General features: G+C 44.2%; 1 protein-coding gene and 1 long non-coding RNA gene across 2 annotated transcripts; one reads left to right on the top strand and one right to left on the bottom strand.

Moving 5' to 3' along the window:
* Positions 1-4,198: 4,198 nt before the first annotated feature.
* cdk5r1a (cyclin dependent kinase 5, regulatory subunit 1a (p35)) lies at positions 4,199-5,128 on the bottom strand. The gene has a single exon (XM_066643077.1). It carries the CDS (start codon positions 5,126-5,128, stop codon positions 4,199-4,201), a length of 930 nt encoding a protein of 309 aa, XP_066499174.1.
* Positions 5,129-15,542: 10,414 nt separating this feature from the next.
* Positions 15,543-19,300, top strand: LOC136664433 (uncharacterized). The gene is made up of 4 exons (XR_010795146.1): positions 15,543-15,589; positions 17,127-17,192; positions 18,235-18,302; positions 19,071-19,300. It is a non-coding gene; the product is annotated as an uncharacterized lncRNA (long non-coding RNA).
* Positions 19,301-21,652: the final 2,352 nt, after the last annotated feature.

The raw sequence follows: 21,652 nt of genomic DNA, 5'->3' as shown, positions 1-21,652 counted from the left end.
GCAAGCTCTCAAGCAGCAGAAAGTCTGCTATGACAAGACAGCCAGTCAAAGGATTTTCCAGACAGGGCAGAAATTACTTTTACTACTAGCCACCACAGAGAACAAACTGTTGGTAAGGACCATTCATGGTTCTTTGGAAGATGGGTCCCGCCACATATAAGATGGACATGTCTGGAAGGAGGAAACAAACATGGGTGTTCCATGTCAACCTGCTGAAAGAATGGACAGAAAAGGAGGTGCTGCCAACTATACAGCTCTTTGTGTGAGCCGTGGAGGAGGAGGAGGGTGACTGTCCAGAGCAGTTCTTCCTAAGCCGGCAGAAATCAGCATTACTGAACCAATCCCATCTTCCCCTGCAGCAGCAGAAAGAGCTGGCAGCAGTTATCCCGGAAGCGCTGGGGTTAAGGCCATGGTGGAGCACTCCATTTCCCTGAAAGATCCTACAACATATCAGCAGAGAATGTATAGGGTACAAGAGCACCTACTCCCATTCTTCAAGGAGGAGTTGGAATGGGGTGATTTTCTGGAAGAAGGACAACATGGAGGCAAATTTGGCCTGCCCGTGGCCGCAAAGGACCTCAGATCCTTTCTTGGCCTGTTGGGCTGGTACTTTAGGTTCATTCTGGGATTTGCAACCCGAACTGCCCCTCTCATGGATCTAACAGGGGAGCCTGGGTCTGACTAGATTATTGGAGTCCTGAACAGAAAAACAGCCTTTTGTGATCTGTAGGACATGCTATGCAAGGGCCCTGTCCTGCAAAGCCAAGACTTCAGCAGACACTTTGTTGTACAGACTGATGCCTCTGGGGTTGTCCTTGGGGTGGTTCAGAAACCAGTGGCCTACATCAGTCACAAATTTTTCCCCTAGAGAGACCATGTATGCTGTCGTGGAGCTGGAGTGTTTAGCCATCAAATGGGCACTGGATATACAGTACTACTTGTTGGGCAGAAATTCTGGGCTGGAAACAGACCACCAAGCCATCCAATGGCTGGACCAAATGAAAGACTCAAAATCCAGAATTACGATATTTTAGCTCTGCAACTAGTACGGTATTGTGGTGGAACACAGAATGCAGTGGCTTATTAGTCCCGTAAGCCTGGACATATGCTGATGTGAGCAGAGACATTATACACACACACACTTCACATATACATGTCTGTTTGTTTAACAATGTCTGTGTTCATGCCTGTTGGTACTCACCTGATTTCATACAGGGAGGATTGGATCAATAGTCTCTCCTATTTTAGTCATGCTGGACGAACAATGCTGCAGCAAATAGCCAATGCCCATTTGCTGTGCTGCCGTCTGCTCTCATTATCCATTTTTCCACCTGTTTATATGTAGATGTGTGGCTAGTGGGGTACCCACCACCACACTTTCTAGTTAAATTATTCTTTTATTCAAAAATACCGCTGTTAAAACGTACACCCACACTGACGCCAGCTTTTCTCATTTTCTCATCCATCCAGCTCTTAACAGCCTTTATTGGAGGTTCCAGGGGTCAGAGGACATCTGTTTTAGAGGGAGGGATGTCAGTTACAACTAACAGTGCTGTTGAGTTTCCATTATGCATATTTTAATCTCCAGTTAAATACTATTGATAATTTACTATTTAACCTCCACTTCACAGATAGTATAGCCCAGGTAGGGTTTAATGAGGGGAAGGTATTTAAACAATCTTAACCCTAGCTCCAGTATTGGTGTTTCTTTTTTTTTGCTAGTATTTATTATGGTGAAAAACATTTAATATTTTAATATATTTATTATTTTACTGATGATTGTGATGATTAACATTATTTAAATTATTATTAAAATTATTACATATGATCACATGATTCCTCCTCACAAAATTCACGAAGCCCAGTCATCGGGACAAAACATTTATCATAACTTTCATTAATCAAAATGTCTTCACAACAGTAATTTAATTTTTTTAAAAACTTTTCCAGAGCAAAAACAGTAATTTAAATTTTTTTTACAGCCTTCCACAATAAAAACTGTAATGCTACACTGTTGTATGCTGTTCCACAGTAAAAAACTGTAACATTACATTGTTTTACCCAATTCCACAAAAAATAAAAAATAGAAAAACTCTAATATAACACTGTTTTACAAAGTTCCACAGAAATGTTAATGTAGTGTAACATAGAGTTATACAGTGCTGGTAATACTGGCTGTGCTTTTCTGCTCTTACATTATGAGCAGATATGTTTTTATAACCACATTTATGTGTTATTCCTTTTGTTTTTAACAGTGAAAATATTTGTAGTGATTTCACGCTCTACAGCACTGTGTAAAATATCAAACACATTCAGTAATGAACACCTCTTTATATCCTAAATGTAGTAAATATAAAAATTGGAACGTTTCCAATATTGCTTAACTGTGGCAGGTAAAGTCCTGACCCAGAGATCAGAGGTCATTTTGGCAGAGTACAGTACAGAGTCCAGATTCAGTGAAGCAGAGCAGAATCTAAACTGGGATACAATCAAGTTCAGAGAGTATTTTAAAATCAGAGCATGCAGCGATGAGTACAGTAACACACAGCACAACAAACCTCCAAAGAAAAAGTACAAATCTGTGTCTTTAGGTTTTAGAATAAAATCTTTCAATTTGTTTTACAACCCCAATTCCAATGAATTTGGGACGTTGTGTAAAACATAAATAAAAACCAAATACGATGATTTGCAAATACTTTTCAACCTTTATTCAATTGAATAAAGATATCTAAAGTTCAACAAAAATTTTTGTAAAAAAATTATTTTTTACCAAATATTCACTCATTTTGAATTTGAGGCCTGCAACACATTCCAAAGTGTTGGGACAGGGACAACAAAAGACTGGGAAAGTTGTGGAATGCTCAAAAAACACCTGTTTGGAATATTCCACAGGTGAACAGGTGAATTGGAAACAGGTGAGTGTCATGAATTGTTAAAGGAAGCATCCCCAAAGGCCTTAGTCATTCACAAGCAAGGATGGGGTGAGGATCGCCACTTTGTGGACAACTGCGTGAGCAAGTCGTCCAACAGATTAAGAGCAACGTTTCTCAATATACAATTGCAAGATATTTAGGGATTTCACCTTCCACTGTCCATAATATCATCAAAAGATTCAGAAAATCTGGAGCAGTATCTCTGCTGTAAGTGGCAACATTGAACGTCTGTGACCTTCGATCCCTCAGGTAGCACTGCATTAAAAGTTGACATCATTCTGTAACAAATATTACCACACGGGCTCAGGAACACTTCAGAAAACCGTTGTTAGTGAACACAGTTCGTTGCTCCATCTACAAGTGCAAGTTAAACTCTACCATGCAAAGCCAAAGCCTCAAAAGAGTGTGGAGTACTAGACTGGCCTGCCTGCAGTCCACACCTGTCTCCCATTGGAGATGTGTGGCTCATTATGAAGCAAAAAATATGACAAAAGGGAACCCCAGACTGTTGATCAACTGAAGTTGTACATCAAGTAAGAATGGGAAAGAATTCCACCTAAAAAGCTTCAACAATTAGTGTCCTCAGTTCCCAAATGCTTATTGAGTGGCGCCCTGTCCTTCCCAGGGCAACACAGACACACATTCGAACACTTTTGAGTCGCCAATCCACCTACCAACGTGTGTTTTTGGACTGTGGGAGAACACACCAAACTCCTCACAGACAGTCACCCGGAGCGGGAATCGAACCCACAACCTCCAAGCCCCTGGAGCTGTGTGACTGCAACACTACCTGCTGCGCCACCGTGCCGTATCCTGATATTTAATAATATTCTTTCTGGTTTGTATTTTAATTTTCTGTACTAACATTACAATGATGCAGTCTTGTTGCAAAGCAGCTAACAGGCTAATGCAGCTAACTCATTGTTACTTTAAGTAAAATATATTTATGAAGTAGAATATATTCAGACATTTCAACACAAAAAAAAGTGCAGCAGCTGGATTTTGGGTCCTGACTCTGAGAAACAGGAAGTTAACAACTACACTAACATGTTGGAGCAGATGTGACAATCCTGGTGCATAATCTTTTATTAATCATGTGGTTCCAGTGTAAAGCTACAGAAGCAGAAAATCAACAATAAACATGTCTTGAGTGCTGAACACATTGGGGAATAAGATTATGTTTTATCTGAAATATATCTTTAATTCAGTTAGAGTCTGTTTAATTCAGTTAGTAGTTTCCACCCTGATGCGATGATCCTGATCCTTCATCGGTCCAGTCCGATTAGCAGTGGACTCTGCTCTTTCTGACTCTCATTCTTCAGGTCTGCAAACACCTCGGTAAAATAGTGTGGGTCTGAGTTCAGTTGCAGCATCTTGCCACTCATTCTCTCGATGATATTGAGGCAACAGTTCCAGAATGCCTCTTTCTCCATCTCCACCAGGAAAGGCTTGAGCGGGTATGAGATCTCATTACCCATATAAGAGTAGGAGAGGTAGAGGCAAGTGAGGAGAACTGCCTGTAACTCTCTCTCGCTGGACACTTCGGCAGAGACCACTTCCCTGCAGAGTAGGTAAAGGAACACCACATTGGCAGGTGTGATGAAGCCCTGGTCCTGCCAGCCTTGCAAGAGCAGTGCTCGGTCCACAGTCCTGAGCCATAGTACTGGGTCCGCAGGGGTCAGTTGCTTCAGACGGTAGCAGCGGCAACACAGGAACTCACCGAGGCTGCGCAGCAACTCACTTGTGGATGCTTGAACAATCACTCTCTTTGGTGTGCCTGCACTGGCGTTAGTGCTTATGTTAGGATTAGTGCAGCTGTTGATGGATATCCTTTTGGCTGCAGAAACCACACTGGTGCAGGTCTTTGAAGCTGGGATGGAGCTGTCCGCTGATTCCTGTGTGAAGGTGGACAGATTAACACAGGGCTGAGATTTTTTCAGTTTCTGTGAGTTTAAATTTGTGCCAGACTCTTCCTGACTGTCTCTGTATGAAAGTTTCTTGGAACCTTTCCTCTTTGCAGAAATGGCCACTATTCGTTTCCATGGCAGTGTACTAATGAAGGACTGGCGCTTTAAGCTCTTGTCTTTGGTGGTTTTGTTGCTGTGGACAGCAGTGTAGTGATCCACTATTGGTGGGATCTCATGTAGCAGCCCGGCTTTGTGGTAACTGGGGGACACAGACAGGACGGTACCCATAATGCCTCTGGTGATTTTATACCAGCTTCAAATGGGATGTGCTCCAAAATGGGATCTGCACAAAACAGCAAAATATTTAGACATCAACGTCATTAGACTTTAATCAACATCATCATTAGATTTAATCAGATTTGCTCAGAGGCCTAATCATGCAACTCAAATATGAGTGAAGTCTGAGTGGAGACTGAGTCTGAGGCAAGAGTCTGCGTTGCATTAGAGTCTGAAGCAAGAGTCTGAGTCAAATCTGACTCTGTGGTGTGAGTCTGAGTTGAGTCGGAGTCTGAGGTGTGAGTCTGAGGTGAACCCGACTCTGTGGTGTGAGTCTTAGTCTGACTCTGAGGTGTGAAACTGAGTTGAGTCTTACTCTGAAGTGTGAGTCTGGGTTGAGTCTGACTCTGTGATGTGAGTTGAGTCTGCCTCTGTGGTGTGAGTCTGAGTTGAGTCTGAGTCTGAGGTGTGAGTCTGAGGTGAACCCGACTCTGTGGTGTGAGTCTTAGTCTGACTCTGAGGTGTGAAACTGAGTTGAGTCTTACTCTGAAGTGTGAGTCTGGGTTGAGTCTGACTCTGTGATGTGAGTTGAGTCTGCCTGTGTGGTGTGAGTCTGAGTTGAGTCTGAGGTATGAGTCTAAGTTGAGTCTGAGTCTGAGGTGTGAGTCTGAGTTGTGTTTGACTCTGTGGTGTGAGTCTAAGTTGAGTCTGACTCTGGTGTGAGTCTGAGGTGTGAGTCTGAGTTGAGTCTGAGTCTGAGGTGTGAGTCTGAGTTGAGTCTGAGTCTGAGGTGTGAGTCTGAGTTGAGTCTGAGTCTGAGGTGTGAGTCTGAGTTGAGTCTGAGTCTGAGGTGTGAGTCTAAATTGATTTTGAGTATGATGTGTGAGTCTGAGTTGAGTCTGAGGTGTGAGTCTGAGTTAAGTCTGAGTCTGAGGTGTAAGTGTGAGTTGAGTCTGACTCTGTGGTCTGAGTCTGAGATGTGAACGTGAGTTGTGTCTGAGTCTGAGGTGTGAGTCTAAATTGAGTCTGAGGTGTGAGTGTGAGTTGAGTCTGACTCTGTGTTGTGAGTCTGCACATGTGGTGTGAGTCTGAGTTGAGTTTAACTCTGATGCGTGAGTCTGGTTGGAGTCTGACTCTCTGTTGTGAGTCTGAGTTGACTCTGAATCTGAGATGTGAGTCTGGGTTGAGTTTGACTCTGTGTTGTGAGTGTGAATTGAGTCTGACTCTGTGGTGTGAGTCTGAGTTGAGTCTGCCTCTGTGCTGTAAGTCTGAGTTGAGTCTGAGTCTGAGGTATAAGTCTTAGATGAGTCTGAGGTGTGAGTCTGAGTTGTGTCTGACTCTGTGGTGTGAGTCTGAGTTGAGTTTGAGTCTGTGGTGTGAGCCTGAGTTGTGTCTGAGTCTGAGGTGTGAGTGTGAGTTGAGTCTGACTCTTTGGTGTGAGTCTGAGGTGTGAGCCTGAGTTGAGTCTTACTCTGAGATGTGAGTCTGGTTTGAGTCTGACTCTGTGATGAGAGTTGAGTCTGAGTCTGAGTCTGTGGTGTAAGTCTGAGGTGAGGCTGAGTCTGAGGTGTGAGCCTGAGTTGTGTCTGAGTCTGAGGTGTGAGTGTGAGTTGAGTTTGACCCTGAGATGTGAGTCTGAGTTGATTCTTACTCTGAGGTGTGAGTCTGCGTTGAGTCTGACTCCGTGATGTGAGTTGAGTGTGAGTCTGTGGTGTGAGTCTGAGGTGAGGCTGAGTCTGAGGTGTGAGCCTGAGTTGTGAGTCTGAGTTGAGTTTTACTCTGAGGTGTGAGTCTGGGTTGAGTCTGACTCTATGGTGTGAGTCTAAGTTGAGTCTGACTCTGTGGTGTGAGTCTGAGTTGATTCTTACTCTGAGGTGTGAGTCTGCGTTGAGTCTGACTCCGTGATGTGAGTTGAGTCTGAGTCTGTGGTGTGAGTCTGAGGTGAGGCTGAGTCTGAGGTGTGAGCCTGAGTTGTGTCTGAGTCTGAGGTGTGAGTGTGAGTTGAGTTTGACCCTGTGGTGTGAGTCTGCGCCTGAGATGTGAGTCTGAGTTGAGTCTGACTCTGTGGCGTGAGTCTGAGTTGATTCTCACTCTGAGGTGTGAGTCTGTGTTGATTCTGACTCTGAGGTGTGAGTCTGAGTTGAGTCTGACTTTGTGATGTGAGTTGGGTCTGAGATGTGCATCTGAGTTGAGTTTGACTCTGTGGTGTGAGTTTGAGTTGAATCTGAGGTGTGAGTCTGAGTTGTGTCTGAGTCTGTGATGTAAGTCTGAGGTGTGAGTCTGAGTTGAGTCTTACTCTGAGGTGTGAGTCTGAGTTGAGTCTTACTCTGAGGTGTGAGTCTGAGTTGATTCTGAGTCTGTGGTGTGAGTCTGAGTCTGACTTTGTGGTGTGAGTATGTTTTGAGTCTGAGTCTGAGGTGTGAGTCTGACTCTGAGGTGTGAATCTGACTCTGTGCTGTGAGTCTGAGGTGTGAGTCTGAGTTGAGTCTGACTCTTTGGTGTGAGTCTGAGTCTGAGGTGTGAGTGTGAGTTGAGTCTGATTTTGTGGTGTGAGTCTGGTTTGAGTCTGACTCTGTGATGAGAGTTGAGTCTGAATCTGAGGTCTGAGTCTGAGTTGAGTCTGACACACTGTTGTGAGTCCGAGTTGAGTCTGTGTCTGAGGTATGAGTCTGAATCTGGTGTGAGTCTGAGTTGAGTCTGAGTCTGGGGTGTGAGTCTGAGTTGAGTCAGCCTCTTTGGTGTGAGTCTGAGTCTGAGGTGTAAGCGTGAGTTGAGTCTGACTCTGTGGTGTGAGTCTGAGATGTGAGTCTGAGTTGAGCCTGAGTCTGAGGTGTGAGTCTGGGTTGAGTCTGACTCTGAGGTGTGAGTCTGGGTTGAGTCTGACTCTGTGATGTGAGTTGAGTCTGAGGTGTGAGTCTGAGCTGAGTCTGAGTCTGGGGTGTGAGTCTGAGTTGAGTCAGCCTCTGTGGTGTGAGTCTGAGTTGAGTCTGAGTCTGAGATGTGAGTCTGAGTTGAGTCTCAGTCTGAGGTGTGAGTCTGAGTTGAGTCTGACTTTGGGGTCTGAGTCTGAGATGTGAGTTTGATTTGAGTCTGAGTCTGTGGTGTGAGCCTGAGGTGTGAGTCTGAGTTGAGTCTTACTCTGAGGTGTGAGTCTGGGTTGAGTCTGACTCTATGCTGTGAGTCTGAGTTGAGTCTTACTCTGAGGTGTGAGTCTGGGTTGAGTCTGACTCTATGCTGTGAGTCTGAGTTGAGTCTGACTCTGTGATGTGAGTTGAGTCTGAGGTGTGAGTCTAAATTGAGTCTGAGTCTGAGGTGTGAGCCTGAGTTGAGTCTGACTCTGTGGTGTGAGTCTGAGTTGAGTCTGAGGTATGAGTCTGACTCTGGTGTGAGTCTGAGCTGAGTCTGAGTCTAGGGTGTGAGTCTGAGTGGAGTCAGCCTCTGTGGTGTGAGTCTGAGTTGAGTCTGAGTCTGAGATGTGAGTCTGAGTTGAGTCTGAGTCTGAGGTGTGAGTCTGAGTTGAGTCTGACTTTGTGGTCTGAGTCTGAGATGTGAGTTTGATTTGAGTCTGAGTCTGTGGTGTGAGCCTGAGGTGTGAGTCTCAGTTGAGTCTTACTCTGAGGTGTGAGTCTGGGTTGAGTCTGACTCTATGGTGTGAGTCTGAGTTGAGTCTGACTCTGTGGTGTGAGTCTGAGGTGTGAGTCTGAGTTGATTCTCACCCTGAGGTCTGAGTCTTAGTTGATTCTTACTCTGAGGTGTGAGTTGAGTCTGAGTCTGAGGTGTGCATCTGAGTTGAGTCTGAGTCTAAGGTGTGAGTCTCAGTATAGTCTGACTCTTTGGTGTGAGTCTGAGTTGTGAGTCTGAGTTGAGCCTGAATCTGAGGTGTGAGTCTGAGTTGAGTCTGAGTCTGTGGTGTGAGCCTGAGGTGTGAGTCTGAGTCGATTCTTACTCTGAGGTGTGAATCTGAATTTAGTCTGACTTTGTGATGTGAGTTGAGTCTGAGTCTGAGGTGTGCATGTGAGTTGCGTCTGACTTTGTGGTCTGAGTCTGAGTTGAGTCTGAGTCTGTGGTGTGAGCCTGAGGTGTGAGTCTGAGTTGAGTCTTACTCTGAGGTGTGAGTCTGGGTTGAGTCTGACTCTATGCTGTGAGTCTGAGTTGAGTCTGACTCTGTGATGTGAGTTGAGTCTGAGGTGTGAGTCTAAATTGAGTCTGAGTCTGAGGTGTGAGCCTGAGTTGAGTCTGATTCTGTGGTGTGAGTCTGAGTTGAGTCTGAGGTATGAGTCTGACTCTGGTGTGAGTCTGACTTTGTGGTCTGAGTCTGAGATGTGAGTTTGATTTGAGTCTGAGTCTGTGGTGTGAGCCTGAGGTGTGAGTCTGAGTTGAGTCTTACTCTGAGGTGTGAGTCTGGGTTGAGTCTGACTCTATGGTGTGAGTCTGAGTTGAGTCTGACTCTGTGGTGTGAGTCTGAGGTGTGAATCTGAGTTGATTCTCACCCTGAGGTCTGAGTCTGAGTTGATTCTTACTCTGAGGTGTGAGTTGAGTCTGAGTCTGAGGTGTGCATCTGAGTTGAGTCTGAGTCTAAGGTGTGAGTCTCAGTATAGTCTGACTCTTTGGTGTGAGTCTGAGTTGTGAGTCTGAGTTGAGCCTGAGTCTGAGGTGTGAGTCTGAGTTGAGTCTGAGTCTGTGGTGTGAGCCTGAGGTGTGAGTCTGAGTTGATTCTTACTCTGAGGTGTGAGTCTGAATTTAGTCTGACTTTGTGATGTGAGTTGAGTCTGAGTCTGAGTCTGTGGTGTGAGCCTGAGGTGTGAGTCTGAGTTGAGTCTTACTCTGAGGTGTGAGTCTGGGTTGAGTCTGACTCTGTGGTGTGAGTCTGAGTTGAGTCTGACTCTGTGGTGTGAGTCTGAGTTGATTCTCACTCTGAGGTGTGAGTCTGAGATGATTCTTACTCTGAGGTGTGAGTCTGAGTTGATTCTTACTCTGAGGTCTGAGTCTGGGTTGAGTCTGACTCTGAGGTGTGAGTCTGGGTTGAGTCTGACTCTGTGATGTGAGTTGAGTCTGAGTCTGAGGTGTGAGTCTAAATTGAGTCCGAGTCTGAGGTGTGAGCCTGAGTTGAGTCTGACTCTGTGGTGTGAGTATGAGTTGAGTCTGAGGTATAAGTCTGACTCTGGTGTGAGTCTGAGCTGAGTCTGAGTCTGGGGTGTGAGTCTGAGTTGAGTCAGCCTCTGTGGTGTGAGTCTGAGTTGATTCTTACTCTGTGGTGTGAGTCTGCGTTGAGTCTGACTCCGTGATGTGAGTTGAGTCTGAGTCTGTGGTGTGAGTCTGAGGTGAGGCTGAGTCTGAGGTGTGAGCCTGAGTTGTGTCTGAGTCTGAGGTGTGAGTGTGAGTTGAGTTTGACCCTGTGGTGTGAGTCTGCGCCTGAGATGTGAGTCTGAGTTGAGTCTGACTCTGTGGCGTGAGTCTGAGTTGATTCTCACTCTGAGGTGTGAGTCTGTGTTGATTCTGACTCTGAGGTGTGAGTCTGAGTTGAGTCTGACTTTGTGATGTGAGTTGGGTCTGAGATGTGCATCTGAGTTGAGTTTGACTCTGTGGTGTGAGTTTGAGTTGAATCTGAGGTGTGAGTCTGAGTTGTGTCTGAGTCTGTGATGTAAGTCTGAGGTGTGAGTCTGAGTTGAGTCTTACTCTGAGGTGTGAGTCTGAGTTGAGTCTTACTCTGAGGTGTGAGTCTGAGTTGATTCTGAGTCTGTGGTGTGAGTCTGAGTCTGACTTTGTGGTGTGAGTATGTTTTGAGTCTGAGTCTGAGGTGTGAGTCTGACTCTGAGGTGTGAATCTGACTCTGTGCTGTGAGTCTGAGGTGTGAGTCTGAGTTGAGTCTGACTCTTTGGTGTGAGTCTGAGTCTGAGGTTTGAGTGTGAGTTGAGTCTGATTTTGTGGTGTGAGTCTGGTTTGAGTCTGACTCTGTGATGAGAGTTGAGTCTGAATCTGAGGTCTGAGTCTGAGTTGAGTCTGACACACTGTTGTGAGTCCGAGTTGAGTCTGAGTCTGAGGTATGAGTCTGAATCTGGTGTGAGTCTGAGTTGAGTCTGAGTCTGGGGTGTGAGTCTGAGTTGAGTCAGCCTCTTTGGTGTGAGTCTGAGTCTGAGGTGTAAGCGTGAGTTGAGTCTGACTCTGTGGTGTGAGTCTGAGATGTGAGTCTGAGTTGAGCCTGAGTCTGAGGTGTGAGTCTGGGTTGAGTCTGACTCTGAGGTGTGAGTCTGGGTTGAGTCTGACTCTGTGATGTGAGTTGAGTCTGAGGTGTGAGTCTAAATTGAGTCTGAGTCTGAGGTGTGAGCCTGAGTTGAGTCTGACTCTGTGGTGTGAGTCTGAGTTGAGTCTGAGGTATGAGTCTGACTCTGGTGTGAGTCTGAGCTGAGTCTGAGTCTGGGGTGTGAGTCTGAGTTGGGTCAGCCTCTGTGGTGTGAGTCTGAGTTGAGTCTGAGTCTGAGATGTGAGTCTGAGTTGAGTCTCAGTCTGAGGTGTGAGTCTGAGTTGAGTCTGACTTTGGGGTCTGAGTCTGAGATGTGAGTTTGATTTGAGTCTGAGTCTGTGGTGTGAGCCTGAGGTGTGAGTCTGAGTTGAGTCTTACTCTGAGGTGTGAGTCTGGGTTGAGTCTGACTCTATGCTGTGAGTCTGAGTTGAGTCTGACTCTGTGATGTGAGTTGAGTCTGAGGTGTGAGTCTAAATTGAGTCTGAGTCTGAGGTGTGAGCCTGAGTTGAGTCTGACTCTGTGGTGTGAGTCTGAGTTGAGTCTGAGGTATGAGTCTGACTCTGGTGTGAGTCTGAGCTGAGTCTGAGTCTAGGGTGTGAGTCTGAGTGGAGTCAGCCTCTGTGGTGTGAGTCTGAGTTGAGTCTGAGATGTGAGTCTGAGTTGAGTCTGAGTCTGAGGTGTGAGTCTGAGTTGAGTCTGACTTTGTGGTCTGAGTCTGAGATGTGAGTTTGATTTGAGTCTGAGTCTGTGGTGTGAGCCTGAGGTGTGAGTCTGAGTTGAGTCTTACTCTGAGGTGTGAGTCTGGGTTGAGTCTGACTCTATGGTGTGAGTCTGAGTTGAGTCTGACTCTGTGGTGTGAGTCTGAGGTGTGAGTCTGAGTTGATTCTCACCCTGAGGTCTGAGTCTTAGTTGATTCTTACTCTGAGGTGTGAGTTGAGTCTGAGTCTGAGGTGTGCATCTGAGTTGAGTCTGAGTCTAAGGTGTGAGTCTCAGTATAGTCTGACTCTTTGGTGTGAGTCTGAGTTGTGAGTCTGAGTTGAGCCTGAATCTGAGGTGTGAGTCTGAGTTGAGTCTGAGTCTGTGGTGTGAGCCTGAGGTGTGAGTCTGAGTTGATTCTTACTCTGAGGTGTGAGTCTGAATTTAGTCTGACTTTGTGATGTGAGTTGAGTCTGAGTCTGAGTCTGTGGTGTGAGCCTGAGGTGTGAGTCTGAGTTGAGTCTTACTCTGAGGTGTGAGTCTGGGTTGAGTCTGACTCTGTGGTGTGAGTCTGAGTTGAGTCTGACTCTGTGGTGTGAGTCTGAGTTGATTCTCACTCTGAGGTGTGAGTCTGAGATGATTCTTACTCTGAGGTGTGAGTCTGAGTTGATTCTTACTCTGAGGTCTGAGTCTGGGTTGAGTCTGACTCTGAGGTGTGAGTCTGGGTTGAGTCTGACTCTGTGATGTGAGTTGAGTCTGAGTCTGAGGTGTGAGTCTAAATTGAGTCCGAGTCTGAGGTGTGAGCCTGAGTTGAGTCTGACTCTGTGGTGTGAGTATGAGTTGAGTCTGAGGTATAAGTCTGACTCTGGTGTGAGTCTGAGCTGAGTCTGAGTCTGGGGTGTGAGTCTGAGTTGAGTCAGCCTCTGTGGTGTGAGTCTGAGTTGGGTCTGAGTCTGAGGTGTGAGTCTGCGTTGAGTCTGAGTGAGGTGTGAGTCTGAGTTGAGTCTGACTTTGTGGTCTGAGTCTGAGATGTGAGTCTGAGTTGAGTCTGAGTCTGTGGTGTGAGCCTGAGGTGTGAGTCTGAGTTGAGTCTTACTCTGAGGTGTGAGTCTGGGTTGAGTCTGACTCTATGGTGTGAGTCTGAGTTGAGACTGACTCTGTGGTGTGAGTCTGAGTTGATTCTCACCCTGAGGTCTGAGTCTGAATTGATTCTTACTCTGAGGTGTGAGTTGAGTCTGAGTCTGAGGTGTGCATCTCAGTTGAGTCTGAGTCTGAGGTGTGAGTCTCAGTATAGTCTGACTCTTTGGTGTGAGTCTGAGTTGTGTCTTACTCTGAGGCGTGAGTCTGGGTTGAGTCTGACGTGTGAGTTTGAGTTGAGTCTGAGTCTGAGGTGTGAGTGTGAGTTGAGTCTTACTCTGAAGTGTGAGTCTGTGTTGAGTCTGACTCTGTGGTGTGAGTCTGAGTCTGAGGTGTGAGCTGAGTCTCAGCCTGTGGTGTGAGTCTGAGGTGAGGCTGAGTCTGAGGTGTGAGCCTGAGTTGTGTCTGAGTCTGTGGTGTGAGTGTGAGTTGAGTTTGACTCTGTGGTGTGAGTCTGCATCTGAGATGTGAGTCTGAGTTGAGTCTGACTCTGTGGCCTGAGTCTGAGTTGAGTCTGACTCTGTGGTGTGAGTCTGAGGTGTGAGTCTGAGTTGATTCTTACTCTGAGGTGTGAGTCTGAGTTGAGTCTGACTCTGAGGTGTGAGTCTGAGTTGAGTCTGAGTCTGAGGTGTGAGTCTGAGTTGAGTCTGAGTGAGGTGTGAGTCTGAGTTGAGTCTGACTTTGTGGTCTGAGTCTGAGATGTGAGTCTGAGTTGAGTCTGAGTCTGTGGTGTGAGCCTGAGGTGTGAGTCTGAGTTGAGTCTTACTCTGAGGTGTGAGTCTGGGTTGAGTCTGACTCTATGGTGTGAGTCTGAGTTGAGCCTGACTCTGTGGTGTGAGTCTGAGGTGTGAGTCTGAGTTGATTCTCACCCTGAGGTCTGAGTCTGAGTTGATTCTTACTCTGAGGTGTGACTTGAGTCTGAGTCTGAGGTGTGAGCTGAGTCTCAGCCTGTGGTGTGAGTCTGAGGTGAGGCTGAGTCTGAGGTGTGAGCCTGAGTTGTGTCTGAGTCTGTGGTGTGAGTGTGAGTTGAGTTTGACTCTGTGGTGTGAGTCTGCATCTGAGATGTGAGTCTGAGTTGAGTCTGACTCTCTGGCGTGAGTCTGAGTTGAGTCTGACTCTGTGGTGTGAGTCTGAGGTGTGAGTCTGAGTTGATTCTTACTCTGAGGTGTGAGTCTGAGTTGAGTCTGATTCTGAGGTGTGAGTCTGTGTTGAGCCTGACTCTGTGGTGTGAGTTTCAGTTTAGTCTGACACTGTGGTGTTAGTCTGAGTTGATTCTCACCCTGAGGTGTGAGTCTGAGTTGATTCTTACTCTGAGGTGTGAGTTTGGGTCTGAGTCTGACTCTGTGATGTGAGTTGAGTCTGAGTCTGTGGTGTGCGTCTGAGTTGAGTCTGACTCTGTGGTGTGAGTCTGAGGTGTGAGTCTGAGTTGATTCTCACTCTGAGGTCTGAGTCTGAGTTGATTCTTACTCTGAGGTGTGAGTTGAGTCTGAGTCTGAGGTGTGCGTCTGAGTTGAGTCTGAGGTGTGCATCTGAGTTGAGTCTGACTCTGTGGTGTGAGTCTGAGTTGAGTCTGACTCTGTGGTGTGAGTCTGAGTTGAGTCTGACTCTGTGGTCTGAGTCTGAGGTGTGAGTCTCAGTATAGTCTGACTCTTTGGTGTGAGTCTGAGTTGTGTCTTACTCTGAGGCGTGAGTCTGGGTTGAGTCTGATGTGTGAGTTTGAGTTGAGTCTGAGTCTGAGGTGTGAGTGTGAGTTGAGTCTTACTCTGAAGTGTGAGTCTGGGTTGAGTCTGACTCTGTGGTGTGAGCCTGAGGTGTGAGTGTGAGCTGAGTCTCAGTCTGTGGTGTGAGTCTGAGGTGAGGCTGAGTCTGAGGTGTGAGTCTGAGGTGAGGCTGAGTCTGAGGTGTGAGCCTGAGGTGTGAGTCTGAGTTGATTCTTACTCTGAGGTGTGAGTCTGGATTTAGTCTGACTTTGTGATGTGAGTTGAGTCTGAGACTGAGGTGTGAGTCTGAGTTGATTCTCACTCTGAGGTGTAAGTCTCAGTTGATTCTTACTCTGAGGTGTGAGTTTGGGTCTGAGTCTGACTCTGTGGTGTGAGTTTGAGTCTGAGGTGTGAGTCTCAGTATACACTCTAAAAAATGCTGGGTTATTTTTATAACCCAATTGCTGGGTTGAGCATGTTGGGTCATGATGTTGGGTTATTTTGACTTAAATTGGGTTAATAACAAGCAACCCAGCAGCGTTGGGTTGTGTATGCGGACCTGAAAGGGAACAGTCACGTCGTGCGTCAGAATAGGCGGGAAGCCGAGAAGCTCGAGCGAAAAGAAGAAACCGAAGAAACCGAAGAAACCGAAGCTGAACTCCAGAGAAAGAAGGATTTCTTTTGGCCGTGAGCATATTTGTAAGTATTTTTTTTTAATTTACATAAATTTAACCGTTTTGTATTAATCGGGATCTTAGTTGAGTTCATGTTTCCTGTCAGCGAGTAAATCCCAGTTTCCTGACTAACGGACATTATCATTCTGCCGAAGGAATTAAAGACCCAGGCTAACGTGACTATCTACCAGACTCAGGTTGATTTTTACTAAACCTATATTTATAATGTTTATCGCTGTATCTTTTAGTGTACCCAATTACTGTTTTTATTAACATTGGCGTTGCGTTGATGTTATTTCTTGCCTGCCAACGCTAGGTCAGTTATGCTAGCGATACCTCAGATAAATGTCCTGCTCTGCGCCTCCGTGAGGTAGCACTAGCTAGCGTTAGCTGAGTTAAATAAGCTTCTGCCGTTCTTGGACTGATATGGCCCGTGTGTGGTAGCCTTAGGGTATGTCATGCTTTATTCCTATTGGGATGTTCGCTTTTTAAATGAAAGCCAATAAGCTAAAAAAAATCTGTACAGCACTCCTTAACCAGTGCTTGTGATTCCTTTGAAATGAATACCTCCTTTGCTTTTTTTACTTATATGAAACGAGTGATAAAAATCACGATGTCAAATCAGAAAATAGCTTCCCATCGTCATATTGGAATTTTCATTTCCACCTTAACACTAGAAGCATCGCACTTATTTGACCGACTGAGACCGGAGCAAAGAGAGCCACTGGTTCGACAGCTGTGACTAAAGTCTCCCTTCCGCACCAAAACCAACACAACACACGGAGTAAAGTCAGTCACAGGCTCAAATACACACCGGCTCTCTGTGCTCCTAGTGTTAAAATTGTCACTAGTCGAAGCTGATGTCGCCTTCCTTATTTATTTTTCCCCCTTCCACCTTAAATGCCATTTTCGGAAGACGTTTGCTTCTTATTCTCCATTTTTCGTATTCAAATGTTTATTTCTACCTTAAACCTGTCAGTATATGAGGCTAACATTGGCGTAATTCACTAGCTTCTTGTTTTAATTAGTAGTTCCATCTTAAAAAGGGTAACTGTGATGATTGTTAGCTTTTTAAAAAAGTCTCTTTCCTCTTTTTCTTTGTTCAAAATGCATTAAACATCTTTTAATACCACTCGTTATATTCGTAAAAACACAAACCACAAATATTTTACCTTTTAATACCCTTTATTCCTCATGTACCTCTTATAAAACATGCACTACACTAACTTTAACTAGTTGTTAACAGGAGCTGTGTATGAGATAAATATATTCATTTTTCCTATTCATATTCATTAACGTTGCACCTTGAAACCAGACAATCGCACCCCAATATGGTGCCCACGCCAAAAAGATGGTCATTTCAACCCATGAACATGACGGGTACTCGGCAATGTGACATCAACTGCAACCCATTCATAAATGCGTAATACTATGTCAACAATATTATGTCAACACAGTGGATCATCTTGACTTTCTAATTTTACACATGGTGTTTTTTTATTTGGTCTTGTACTATGAAGTATTGTACATGACTTTCTAAAATGTTATGTTGATATCTGCAGTGACACATGGATGAATTTGTTCAAACGAAGACTGGAATCTTCAAACATTAATTCCTAAAATCGAAGGTATGTAAAATTTTTGTGTGCATCCTCTCTCTCTCTCTCTCTCTTACTCAATTTTAGTTTTGCAACAATGTATATAATGTTTAAGGACAGTGAGTTTTCAGGTATAGACGTTTTGTCTATACACGAAAAAAAAACAAGGTTTTGTCTCGGTTTTGGCCTCCCATCCCCACACAGGTCACTGAAAATTGAGATTTTGCAAAAATGCTCTCCCAAGGTGGAGACTTTTAAAAACATGGTTGTCACTGTGCTCACGTGGATGAGGAAAACTGAGACAGCACATCTGTCTTTGTCTGAAATACAAATAGCTTTTCACTTTCTCTATATTAAATTACATCAGTCATACACTACACTGTACACAAGCAGATAGCAATAGATTTCAGATTCACACATATTAATACATATAAATGATGTTGTATTAGGAATATATAATGCACTGTTAAGATTTAGATTCAGTAAGTTAATGACTTGCGTAGTGCAGTACATTGGGAGTATTGAGGATTGAGGATTTGGGATTAAAACTCAGGCTTCATTGTGTTTTGATGTCCCGCTTAAAGGGAATGTCTACATTTGTTGGAAAACACAGTTCTCTCCGTTTTGTTTACGTTCGTAAGTTTTGCGTCTTTTAAGGTAAAACGCCATGATTGAGGGGGAGAAAACTGTAAGTTTTATTCTTTGTTTGAATTACCACAGAAACACATTTGTAACTCGAGTAGTTAAGTTTTGTAGCGCTTTCGGTAATTAAATTCTTTACTCTCCTTTTCAAAATAAATTTTTTTTTTCATTAAAAGACAAGTGTCGTTTTTAATACTACACAACAGTTACCTTAAAAATCAGTGATGACCTTTAAATGACAACTATTTGGTACACAACACTTTAAACTTTTGTACGCATATTGAGGTATGTAAAAAGCATGTATTTGTCCCCAGAGCACTGACCCGGAACGTTTTGTTTTATATTTAGGTTTAAAATCTTTTATTTTTTATATAAAAAAAAAATATATAAATATATTTAAAAAATGTATTTTATTACCTCTACTCCTCAGCGTCTGCTGTGACTGTGGACAGGGCTATGCAAGAGTGGCTTAAGAACAACATTCATCCACCAAGCCAGGTTAGACAATACATGAAGGTGACTGCAATCCATAGAGCTAACGGATAAGGGAGAATCGGACCAAAACAGTTGTAGAAATACTACAAGAATATCCACGTCTGTTGGACACCGCATATGGAGAGAGATTAGTCTCAAAATACTTTACAAATGTGTAAATGTTAATCCACAAATTAAACACAAGTCATAAATTTGTTTCACTGTTCACAAATGAACAGATCCCAATCTGTGTCTCACAGTCTGCAGTTTGTACAAATACAGTTACATTCATAAACACACGTGTTTGTTTTTCATAGACATATCACAATTTTATGCAAAAATAAATAAATTTGTTTAAATTTACATTGTAAATATTTGTAAAGTCGAAGTCTCGAATTTAAAATTTATATAATTGTTGACTTTTTTATTCTTATGGGCTTTAGACAATTACATTTAAAGCATTTTTATTTTAAATGTGTGAACATGGGAAAAATATCAGTAAAATATAATGTAAAGTTGGGATAAACATAACAAAGAAAGGCAACTGATACGCTATCAAAGCTAGCATCTGTCCAAACATATCATTACTCTAAAAGCTTACAGGTGTCCAGGCTGTAGGCCACAAATGTGCAGGTGCTTTTTATTTCTGTTATATAGTACAAACGCTTAACCTATTGTGGACTGTACCCTGGAATTCCATGTGAGTTAGTTTGTGATTTTGTTAATTTATTCACTCATTCATACATTAATTCAATTTCCTCTTTCCCACCTTTGCTCAACTTGTTTTCCTAGGTTGGAAGTAATATGGCTGAGTATTTAAGACATACCAAGGACACCAGGGAGCTTCCATATGTTCGGATGCTTGGGGACTGCAGTCGTTGTTCTCAAGCTTTTGTAATCATCAGTGGAGAAGATCTGGAGCAGAGCACACTACTGAGAGCAGTGGATGTTTGCTTCAAAGCATTTTACGTATTTGACCTCCAGTATCTTGTTGTCATTTATTAATTGTATTTTCAATAACATTTATAACCTGAAGAAAAATAATTTTAACTTGTTTATTGTGGACTTCTGGACTAGATGTGTTTCTTGGTAAATTATTTTGTGTTGCTTGATTCTCCTGTTGTCCGTGTGTATAAACAATATAAATACATTTTACATTTTATTTTTGAATATTTTAAATGTATAAAAATCTACAATACTTTGATAACTTGACTATTGTACGTATGTCTTTTATTCCAGCTAGACTCTGATTATATTTTTATTTTTGTTTGTTGGCTTATTAATAAAAATATTCTGGAATAATATTTGTGTGCATGCTTGCATTAAATGGATTAAAAATGAACCAACCCAAAGGTTGCCATAACCCTACAATATAGTTGTTTTTACCCAATAGTGGGTCAATGTCAATAACCCAGCCTGTTGGGTTAAACTGGTAACCCAGCATAGCTGGGTTAAAATAACTAATGCTGGGTTTGTCCCTATTTGACCCAGCGCTGGGTTGACAAATTGAACCAACTTGGGTTATTTCAACCCAACCATTTTTTAGAGTGTAGTCTGACTCTTTGGTGTGAGTCTGAGTTGTGTCTTACTCTGAGGCTTGAGTCTGATGTGTGAGTTTGAGTTGAGTCTGAGTCTGAGGTGTGAGTCTGAGTTGATTCTTACTCTGAGGTGTGAGTCTGGATTGAGTCTGACTTTGTGATGTGAGTTGAGTCAGAGTCTGAGATGTGAGTCTGAGTTGAGTCTGAGTCTATGGTGTGAGCCTGAGGTGTGAGTCTGAGTTGAGTCTTACTCTGAGGTCTGAGTCTATGGTGTGAGCCTGAGGTGTGAGTCTGAGTTGAGTCTGACTCTGTGGTGTGAGTCTGAGTTGATTCTTACTCTGAGGTGTGAGTCTGGGTCTGAGTCTGACTCTGTGATGTGAGTTGAGTCTGAGGTGTGAGTCTGAGGCTGAGGTGTGAGTCTGAGTTGAGTCTGACTCTGTGGTGTGAGTCTGAGGTGAGGCTGAGTCTGAGGTGTGAGTCTGAGGTGTGAATTGAGTTTGACTCTGTGGTGTGAGTCTGCATCTGAGATGTGAGTCTGAGTTGAGTCTGACTCTGTGGTGTGAGTCTGAGGTGTGTGTCTGAGTTGATTCTTACTCTGAGGTGTACGTCTGAGTTGAGTCTGACTCTGAGGTGTGAGTCTGAGTTGAGTCTGACTCTGTGGTGTGAGTCTGAGTTGAATCTGAGGTCTGAGTCTGAATTGAGTCTGACTCTGTCCTGTGAGTCTGAGTTGAGTTTGAGGTGTGAGCCTGAGTTGTGTCTGAGTCTGTGATATGAGTCTGAGGCGTGAGTCTGGGTTGATTCTGACTCTGTGCTGTGAGTCTGAGTCTGACTTTGTAGTGTGACTATGTGTTGAGTCTGAGTCTGAGGTGTGAGTCTGACTCTGAGGTGTGAGTCTGACTCTGTGCTGTGAGTCTGAGGTGTGAGTCTGACTCTGTGGTGTGAGTCTGAGTCTGAGGTGTGAGCTGAGTCTGATTCTGTGGTGTGAGTCTGAATTGAGTCTGACTCTGTCGTGTGAGTCTGAGTTGAGTTTGAGGTGTGAACCTGAGTTGTGTCTGAGTCTGTGATATGAGTCTGAGGCGTGAGTCTGGGTTGATTCTGACTCTGTGCTGTGAGTCTGAGTCTGACTTTGTAGTGTGACTATTTGTTGAGTCTGAGTCTGAGGTGTGAGTCTGACTCTGAGGTGTGAGTCTGACTCTGTGCTGTGAGTCTGAGGTGTGAGTCTGAGTTGAGTCTGACTCTGTGGTGTGAGTCTGAGTCTGAGGTGTGAGCTGAGTCTGATTCTGTGGTGTGAGACTGAGTTGAGTCTGATGCAGAGGCGTGAGTTTGATGTCTGTTTGTCAACAGTGCAACAAAACATGTATTTTGCATTTAACCCCTGAGTGGCAACACACACACATTTCTCTAATCACTGGCCATGGCTGCTATAATATTTGGGCATATTATCAATTAATTAATTAATTAATTGTCTGTAACACTTATCCAGTCCAGAGCATACCCAGAATCATTGGACACAAGGCAGGATCACACCTTGGAGGGGGCGCCAGTGTGTGACACACACTCACATAGTCAGTCACGCACTCACACTTACAGAGACATTTGAGTCTCCAATCCACCTACCAACGTGAATTTTTGGAGGAAACCCATGCGGACACGGGGAGAACACACCACACTCTTCACAGACAGTCACCCAGAGTGAGATTCTAACCCACAAACTCCAGGAGCCTGGAACTGTGACACAGAAACCCCCTGCATATACTTGGAGATGGAGGTGATGGAGATGACGGAGGAGATGGTGATGGAGATGAAGTAGGAGATGGTGGAGATGAAGGAGGAGGA

The sequence above is a fragment of the Hoplias malabaricus genome, chromosome 13, assembly GCF_029633855.1.
Source record: "Hoplias malabaricus isolate fHopMal1 chromosome 13, fHopMal1.hap1, whole genome shotgun sequence".
Lineage (NCBI taxonomy): Eukaryota > Metazoa > Chordata > Actinopteri > Characiformes > Erythrinidae > Hoplias > Hoplias malabaricus.
Note: the sequence above shows the minus strand (reverse complement) of the source record. Positions and strands in the feature narration are given on the sequence as shown.

What these genes read in the sequence shown, in the direction of transcription:
- cdk5r1a (XM_066643077.1), bottom strand. Translation starts at nt 5,128, where the DNA reads ATGGGTACCGTCCTGTCTGTGTCCCCCAGTTACCACAAAGCCGGGCTG.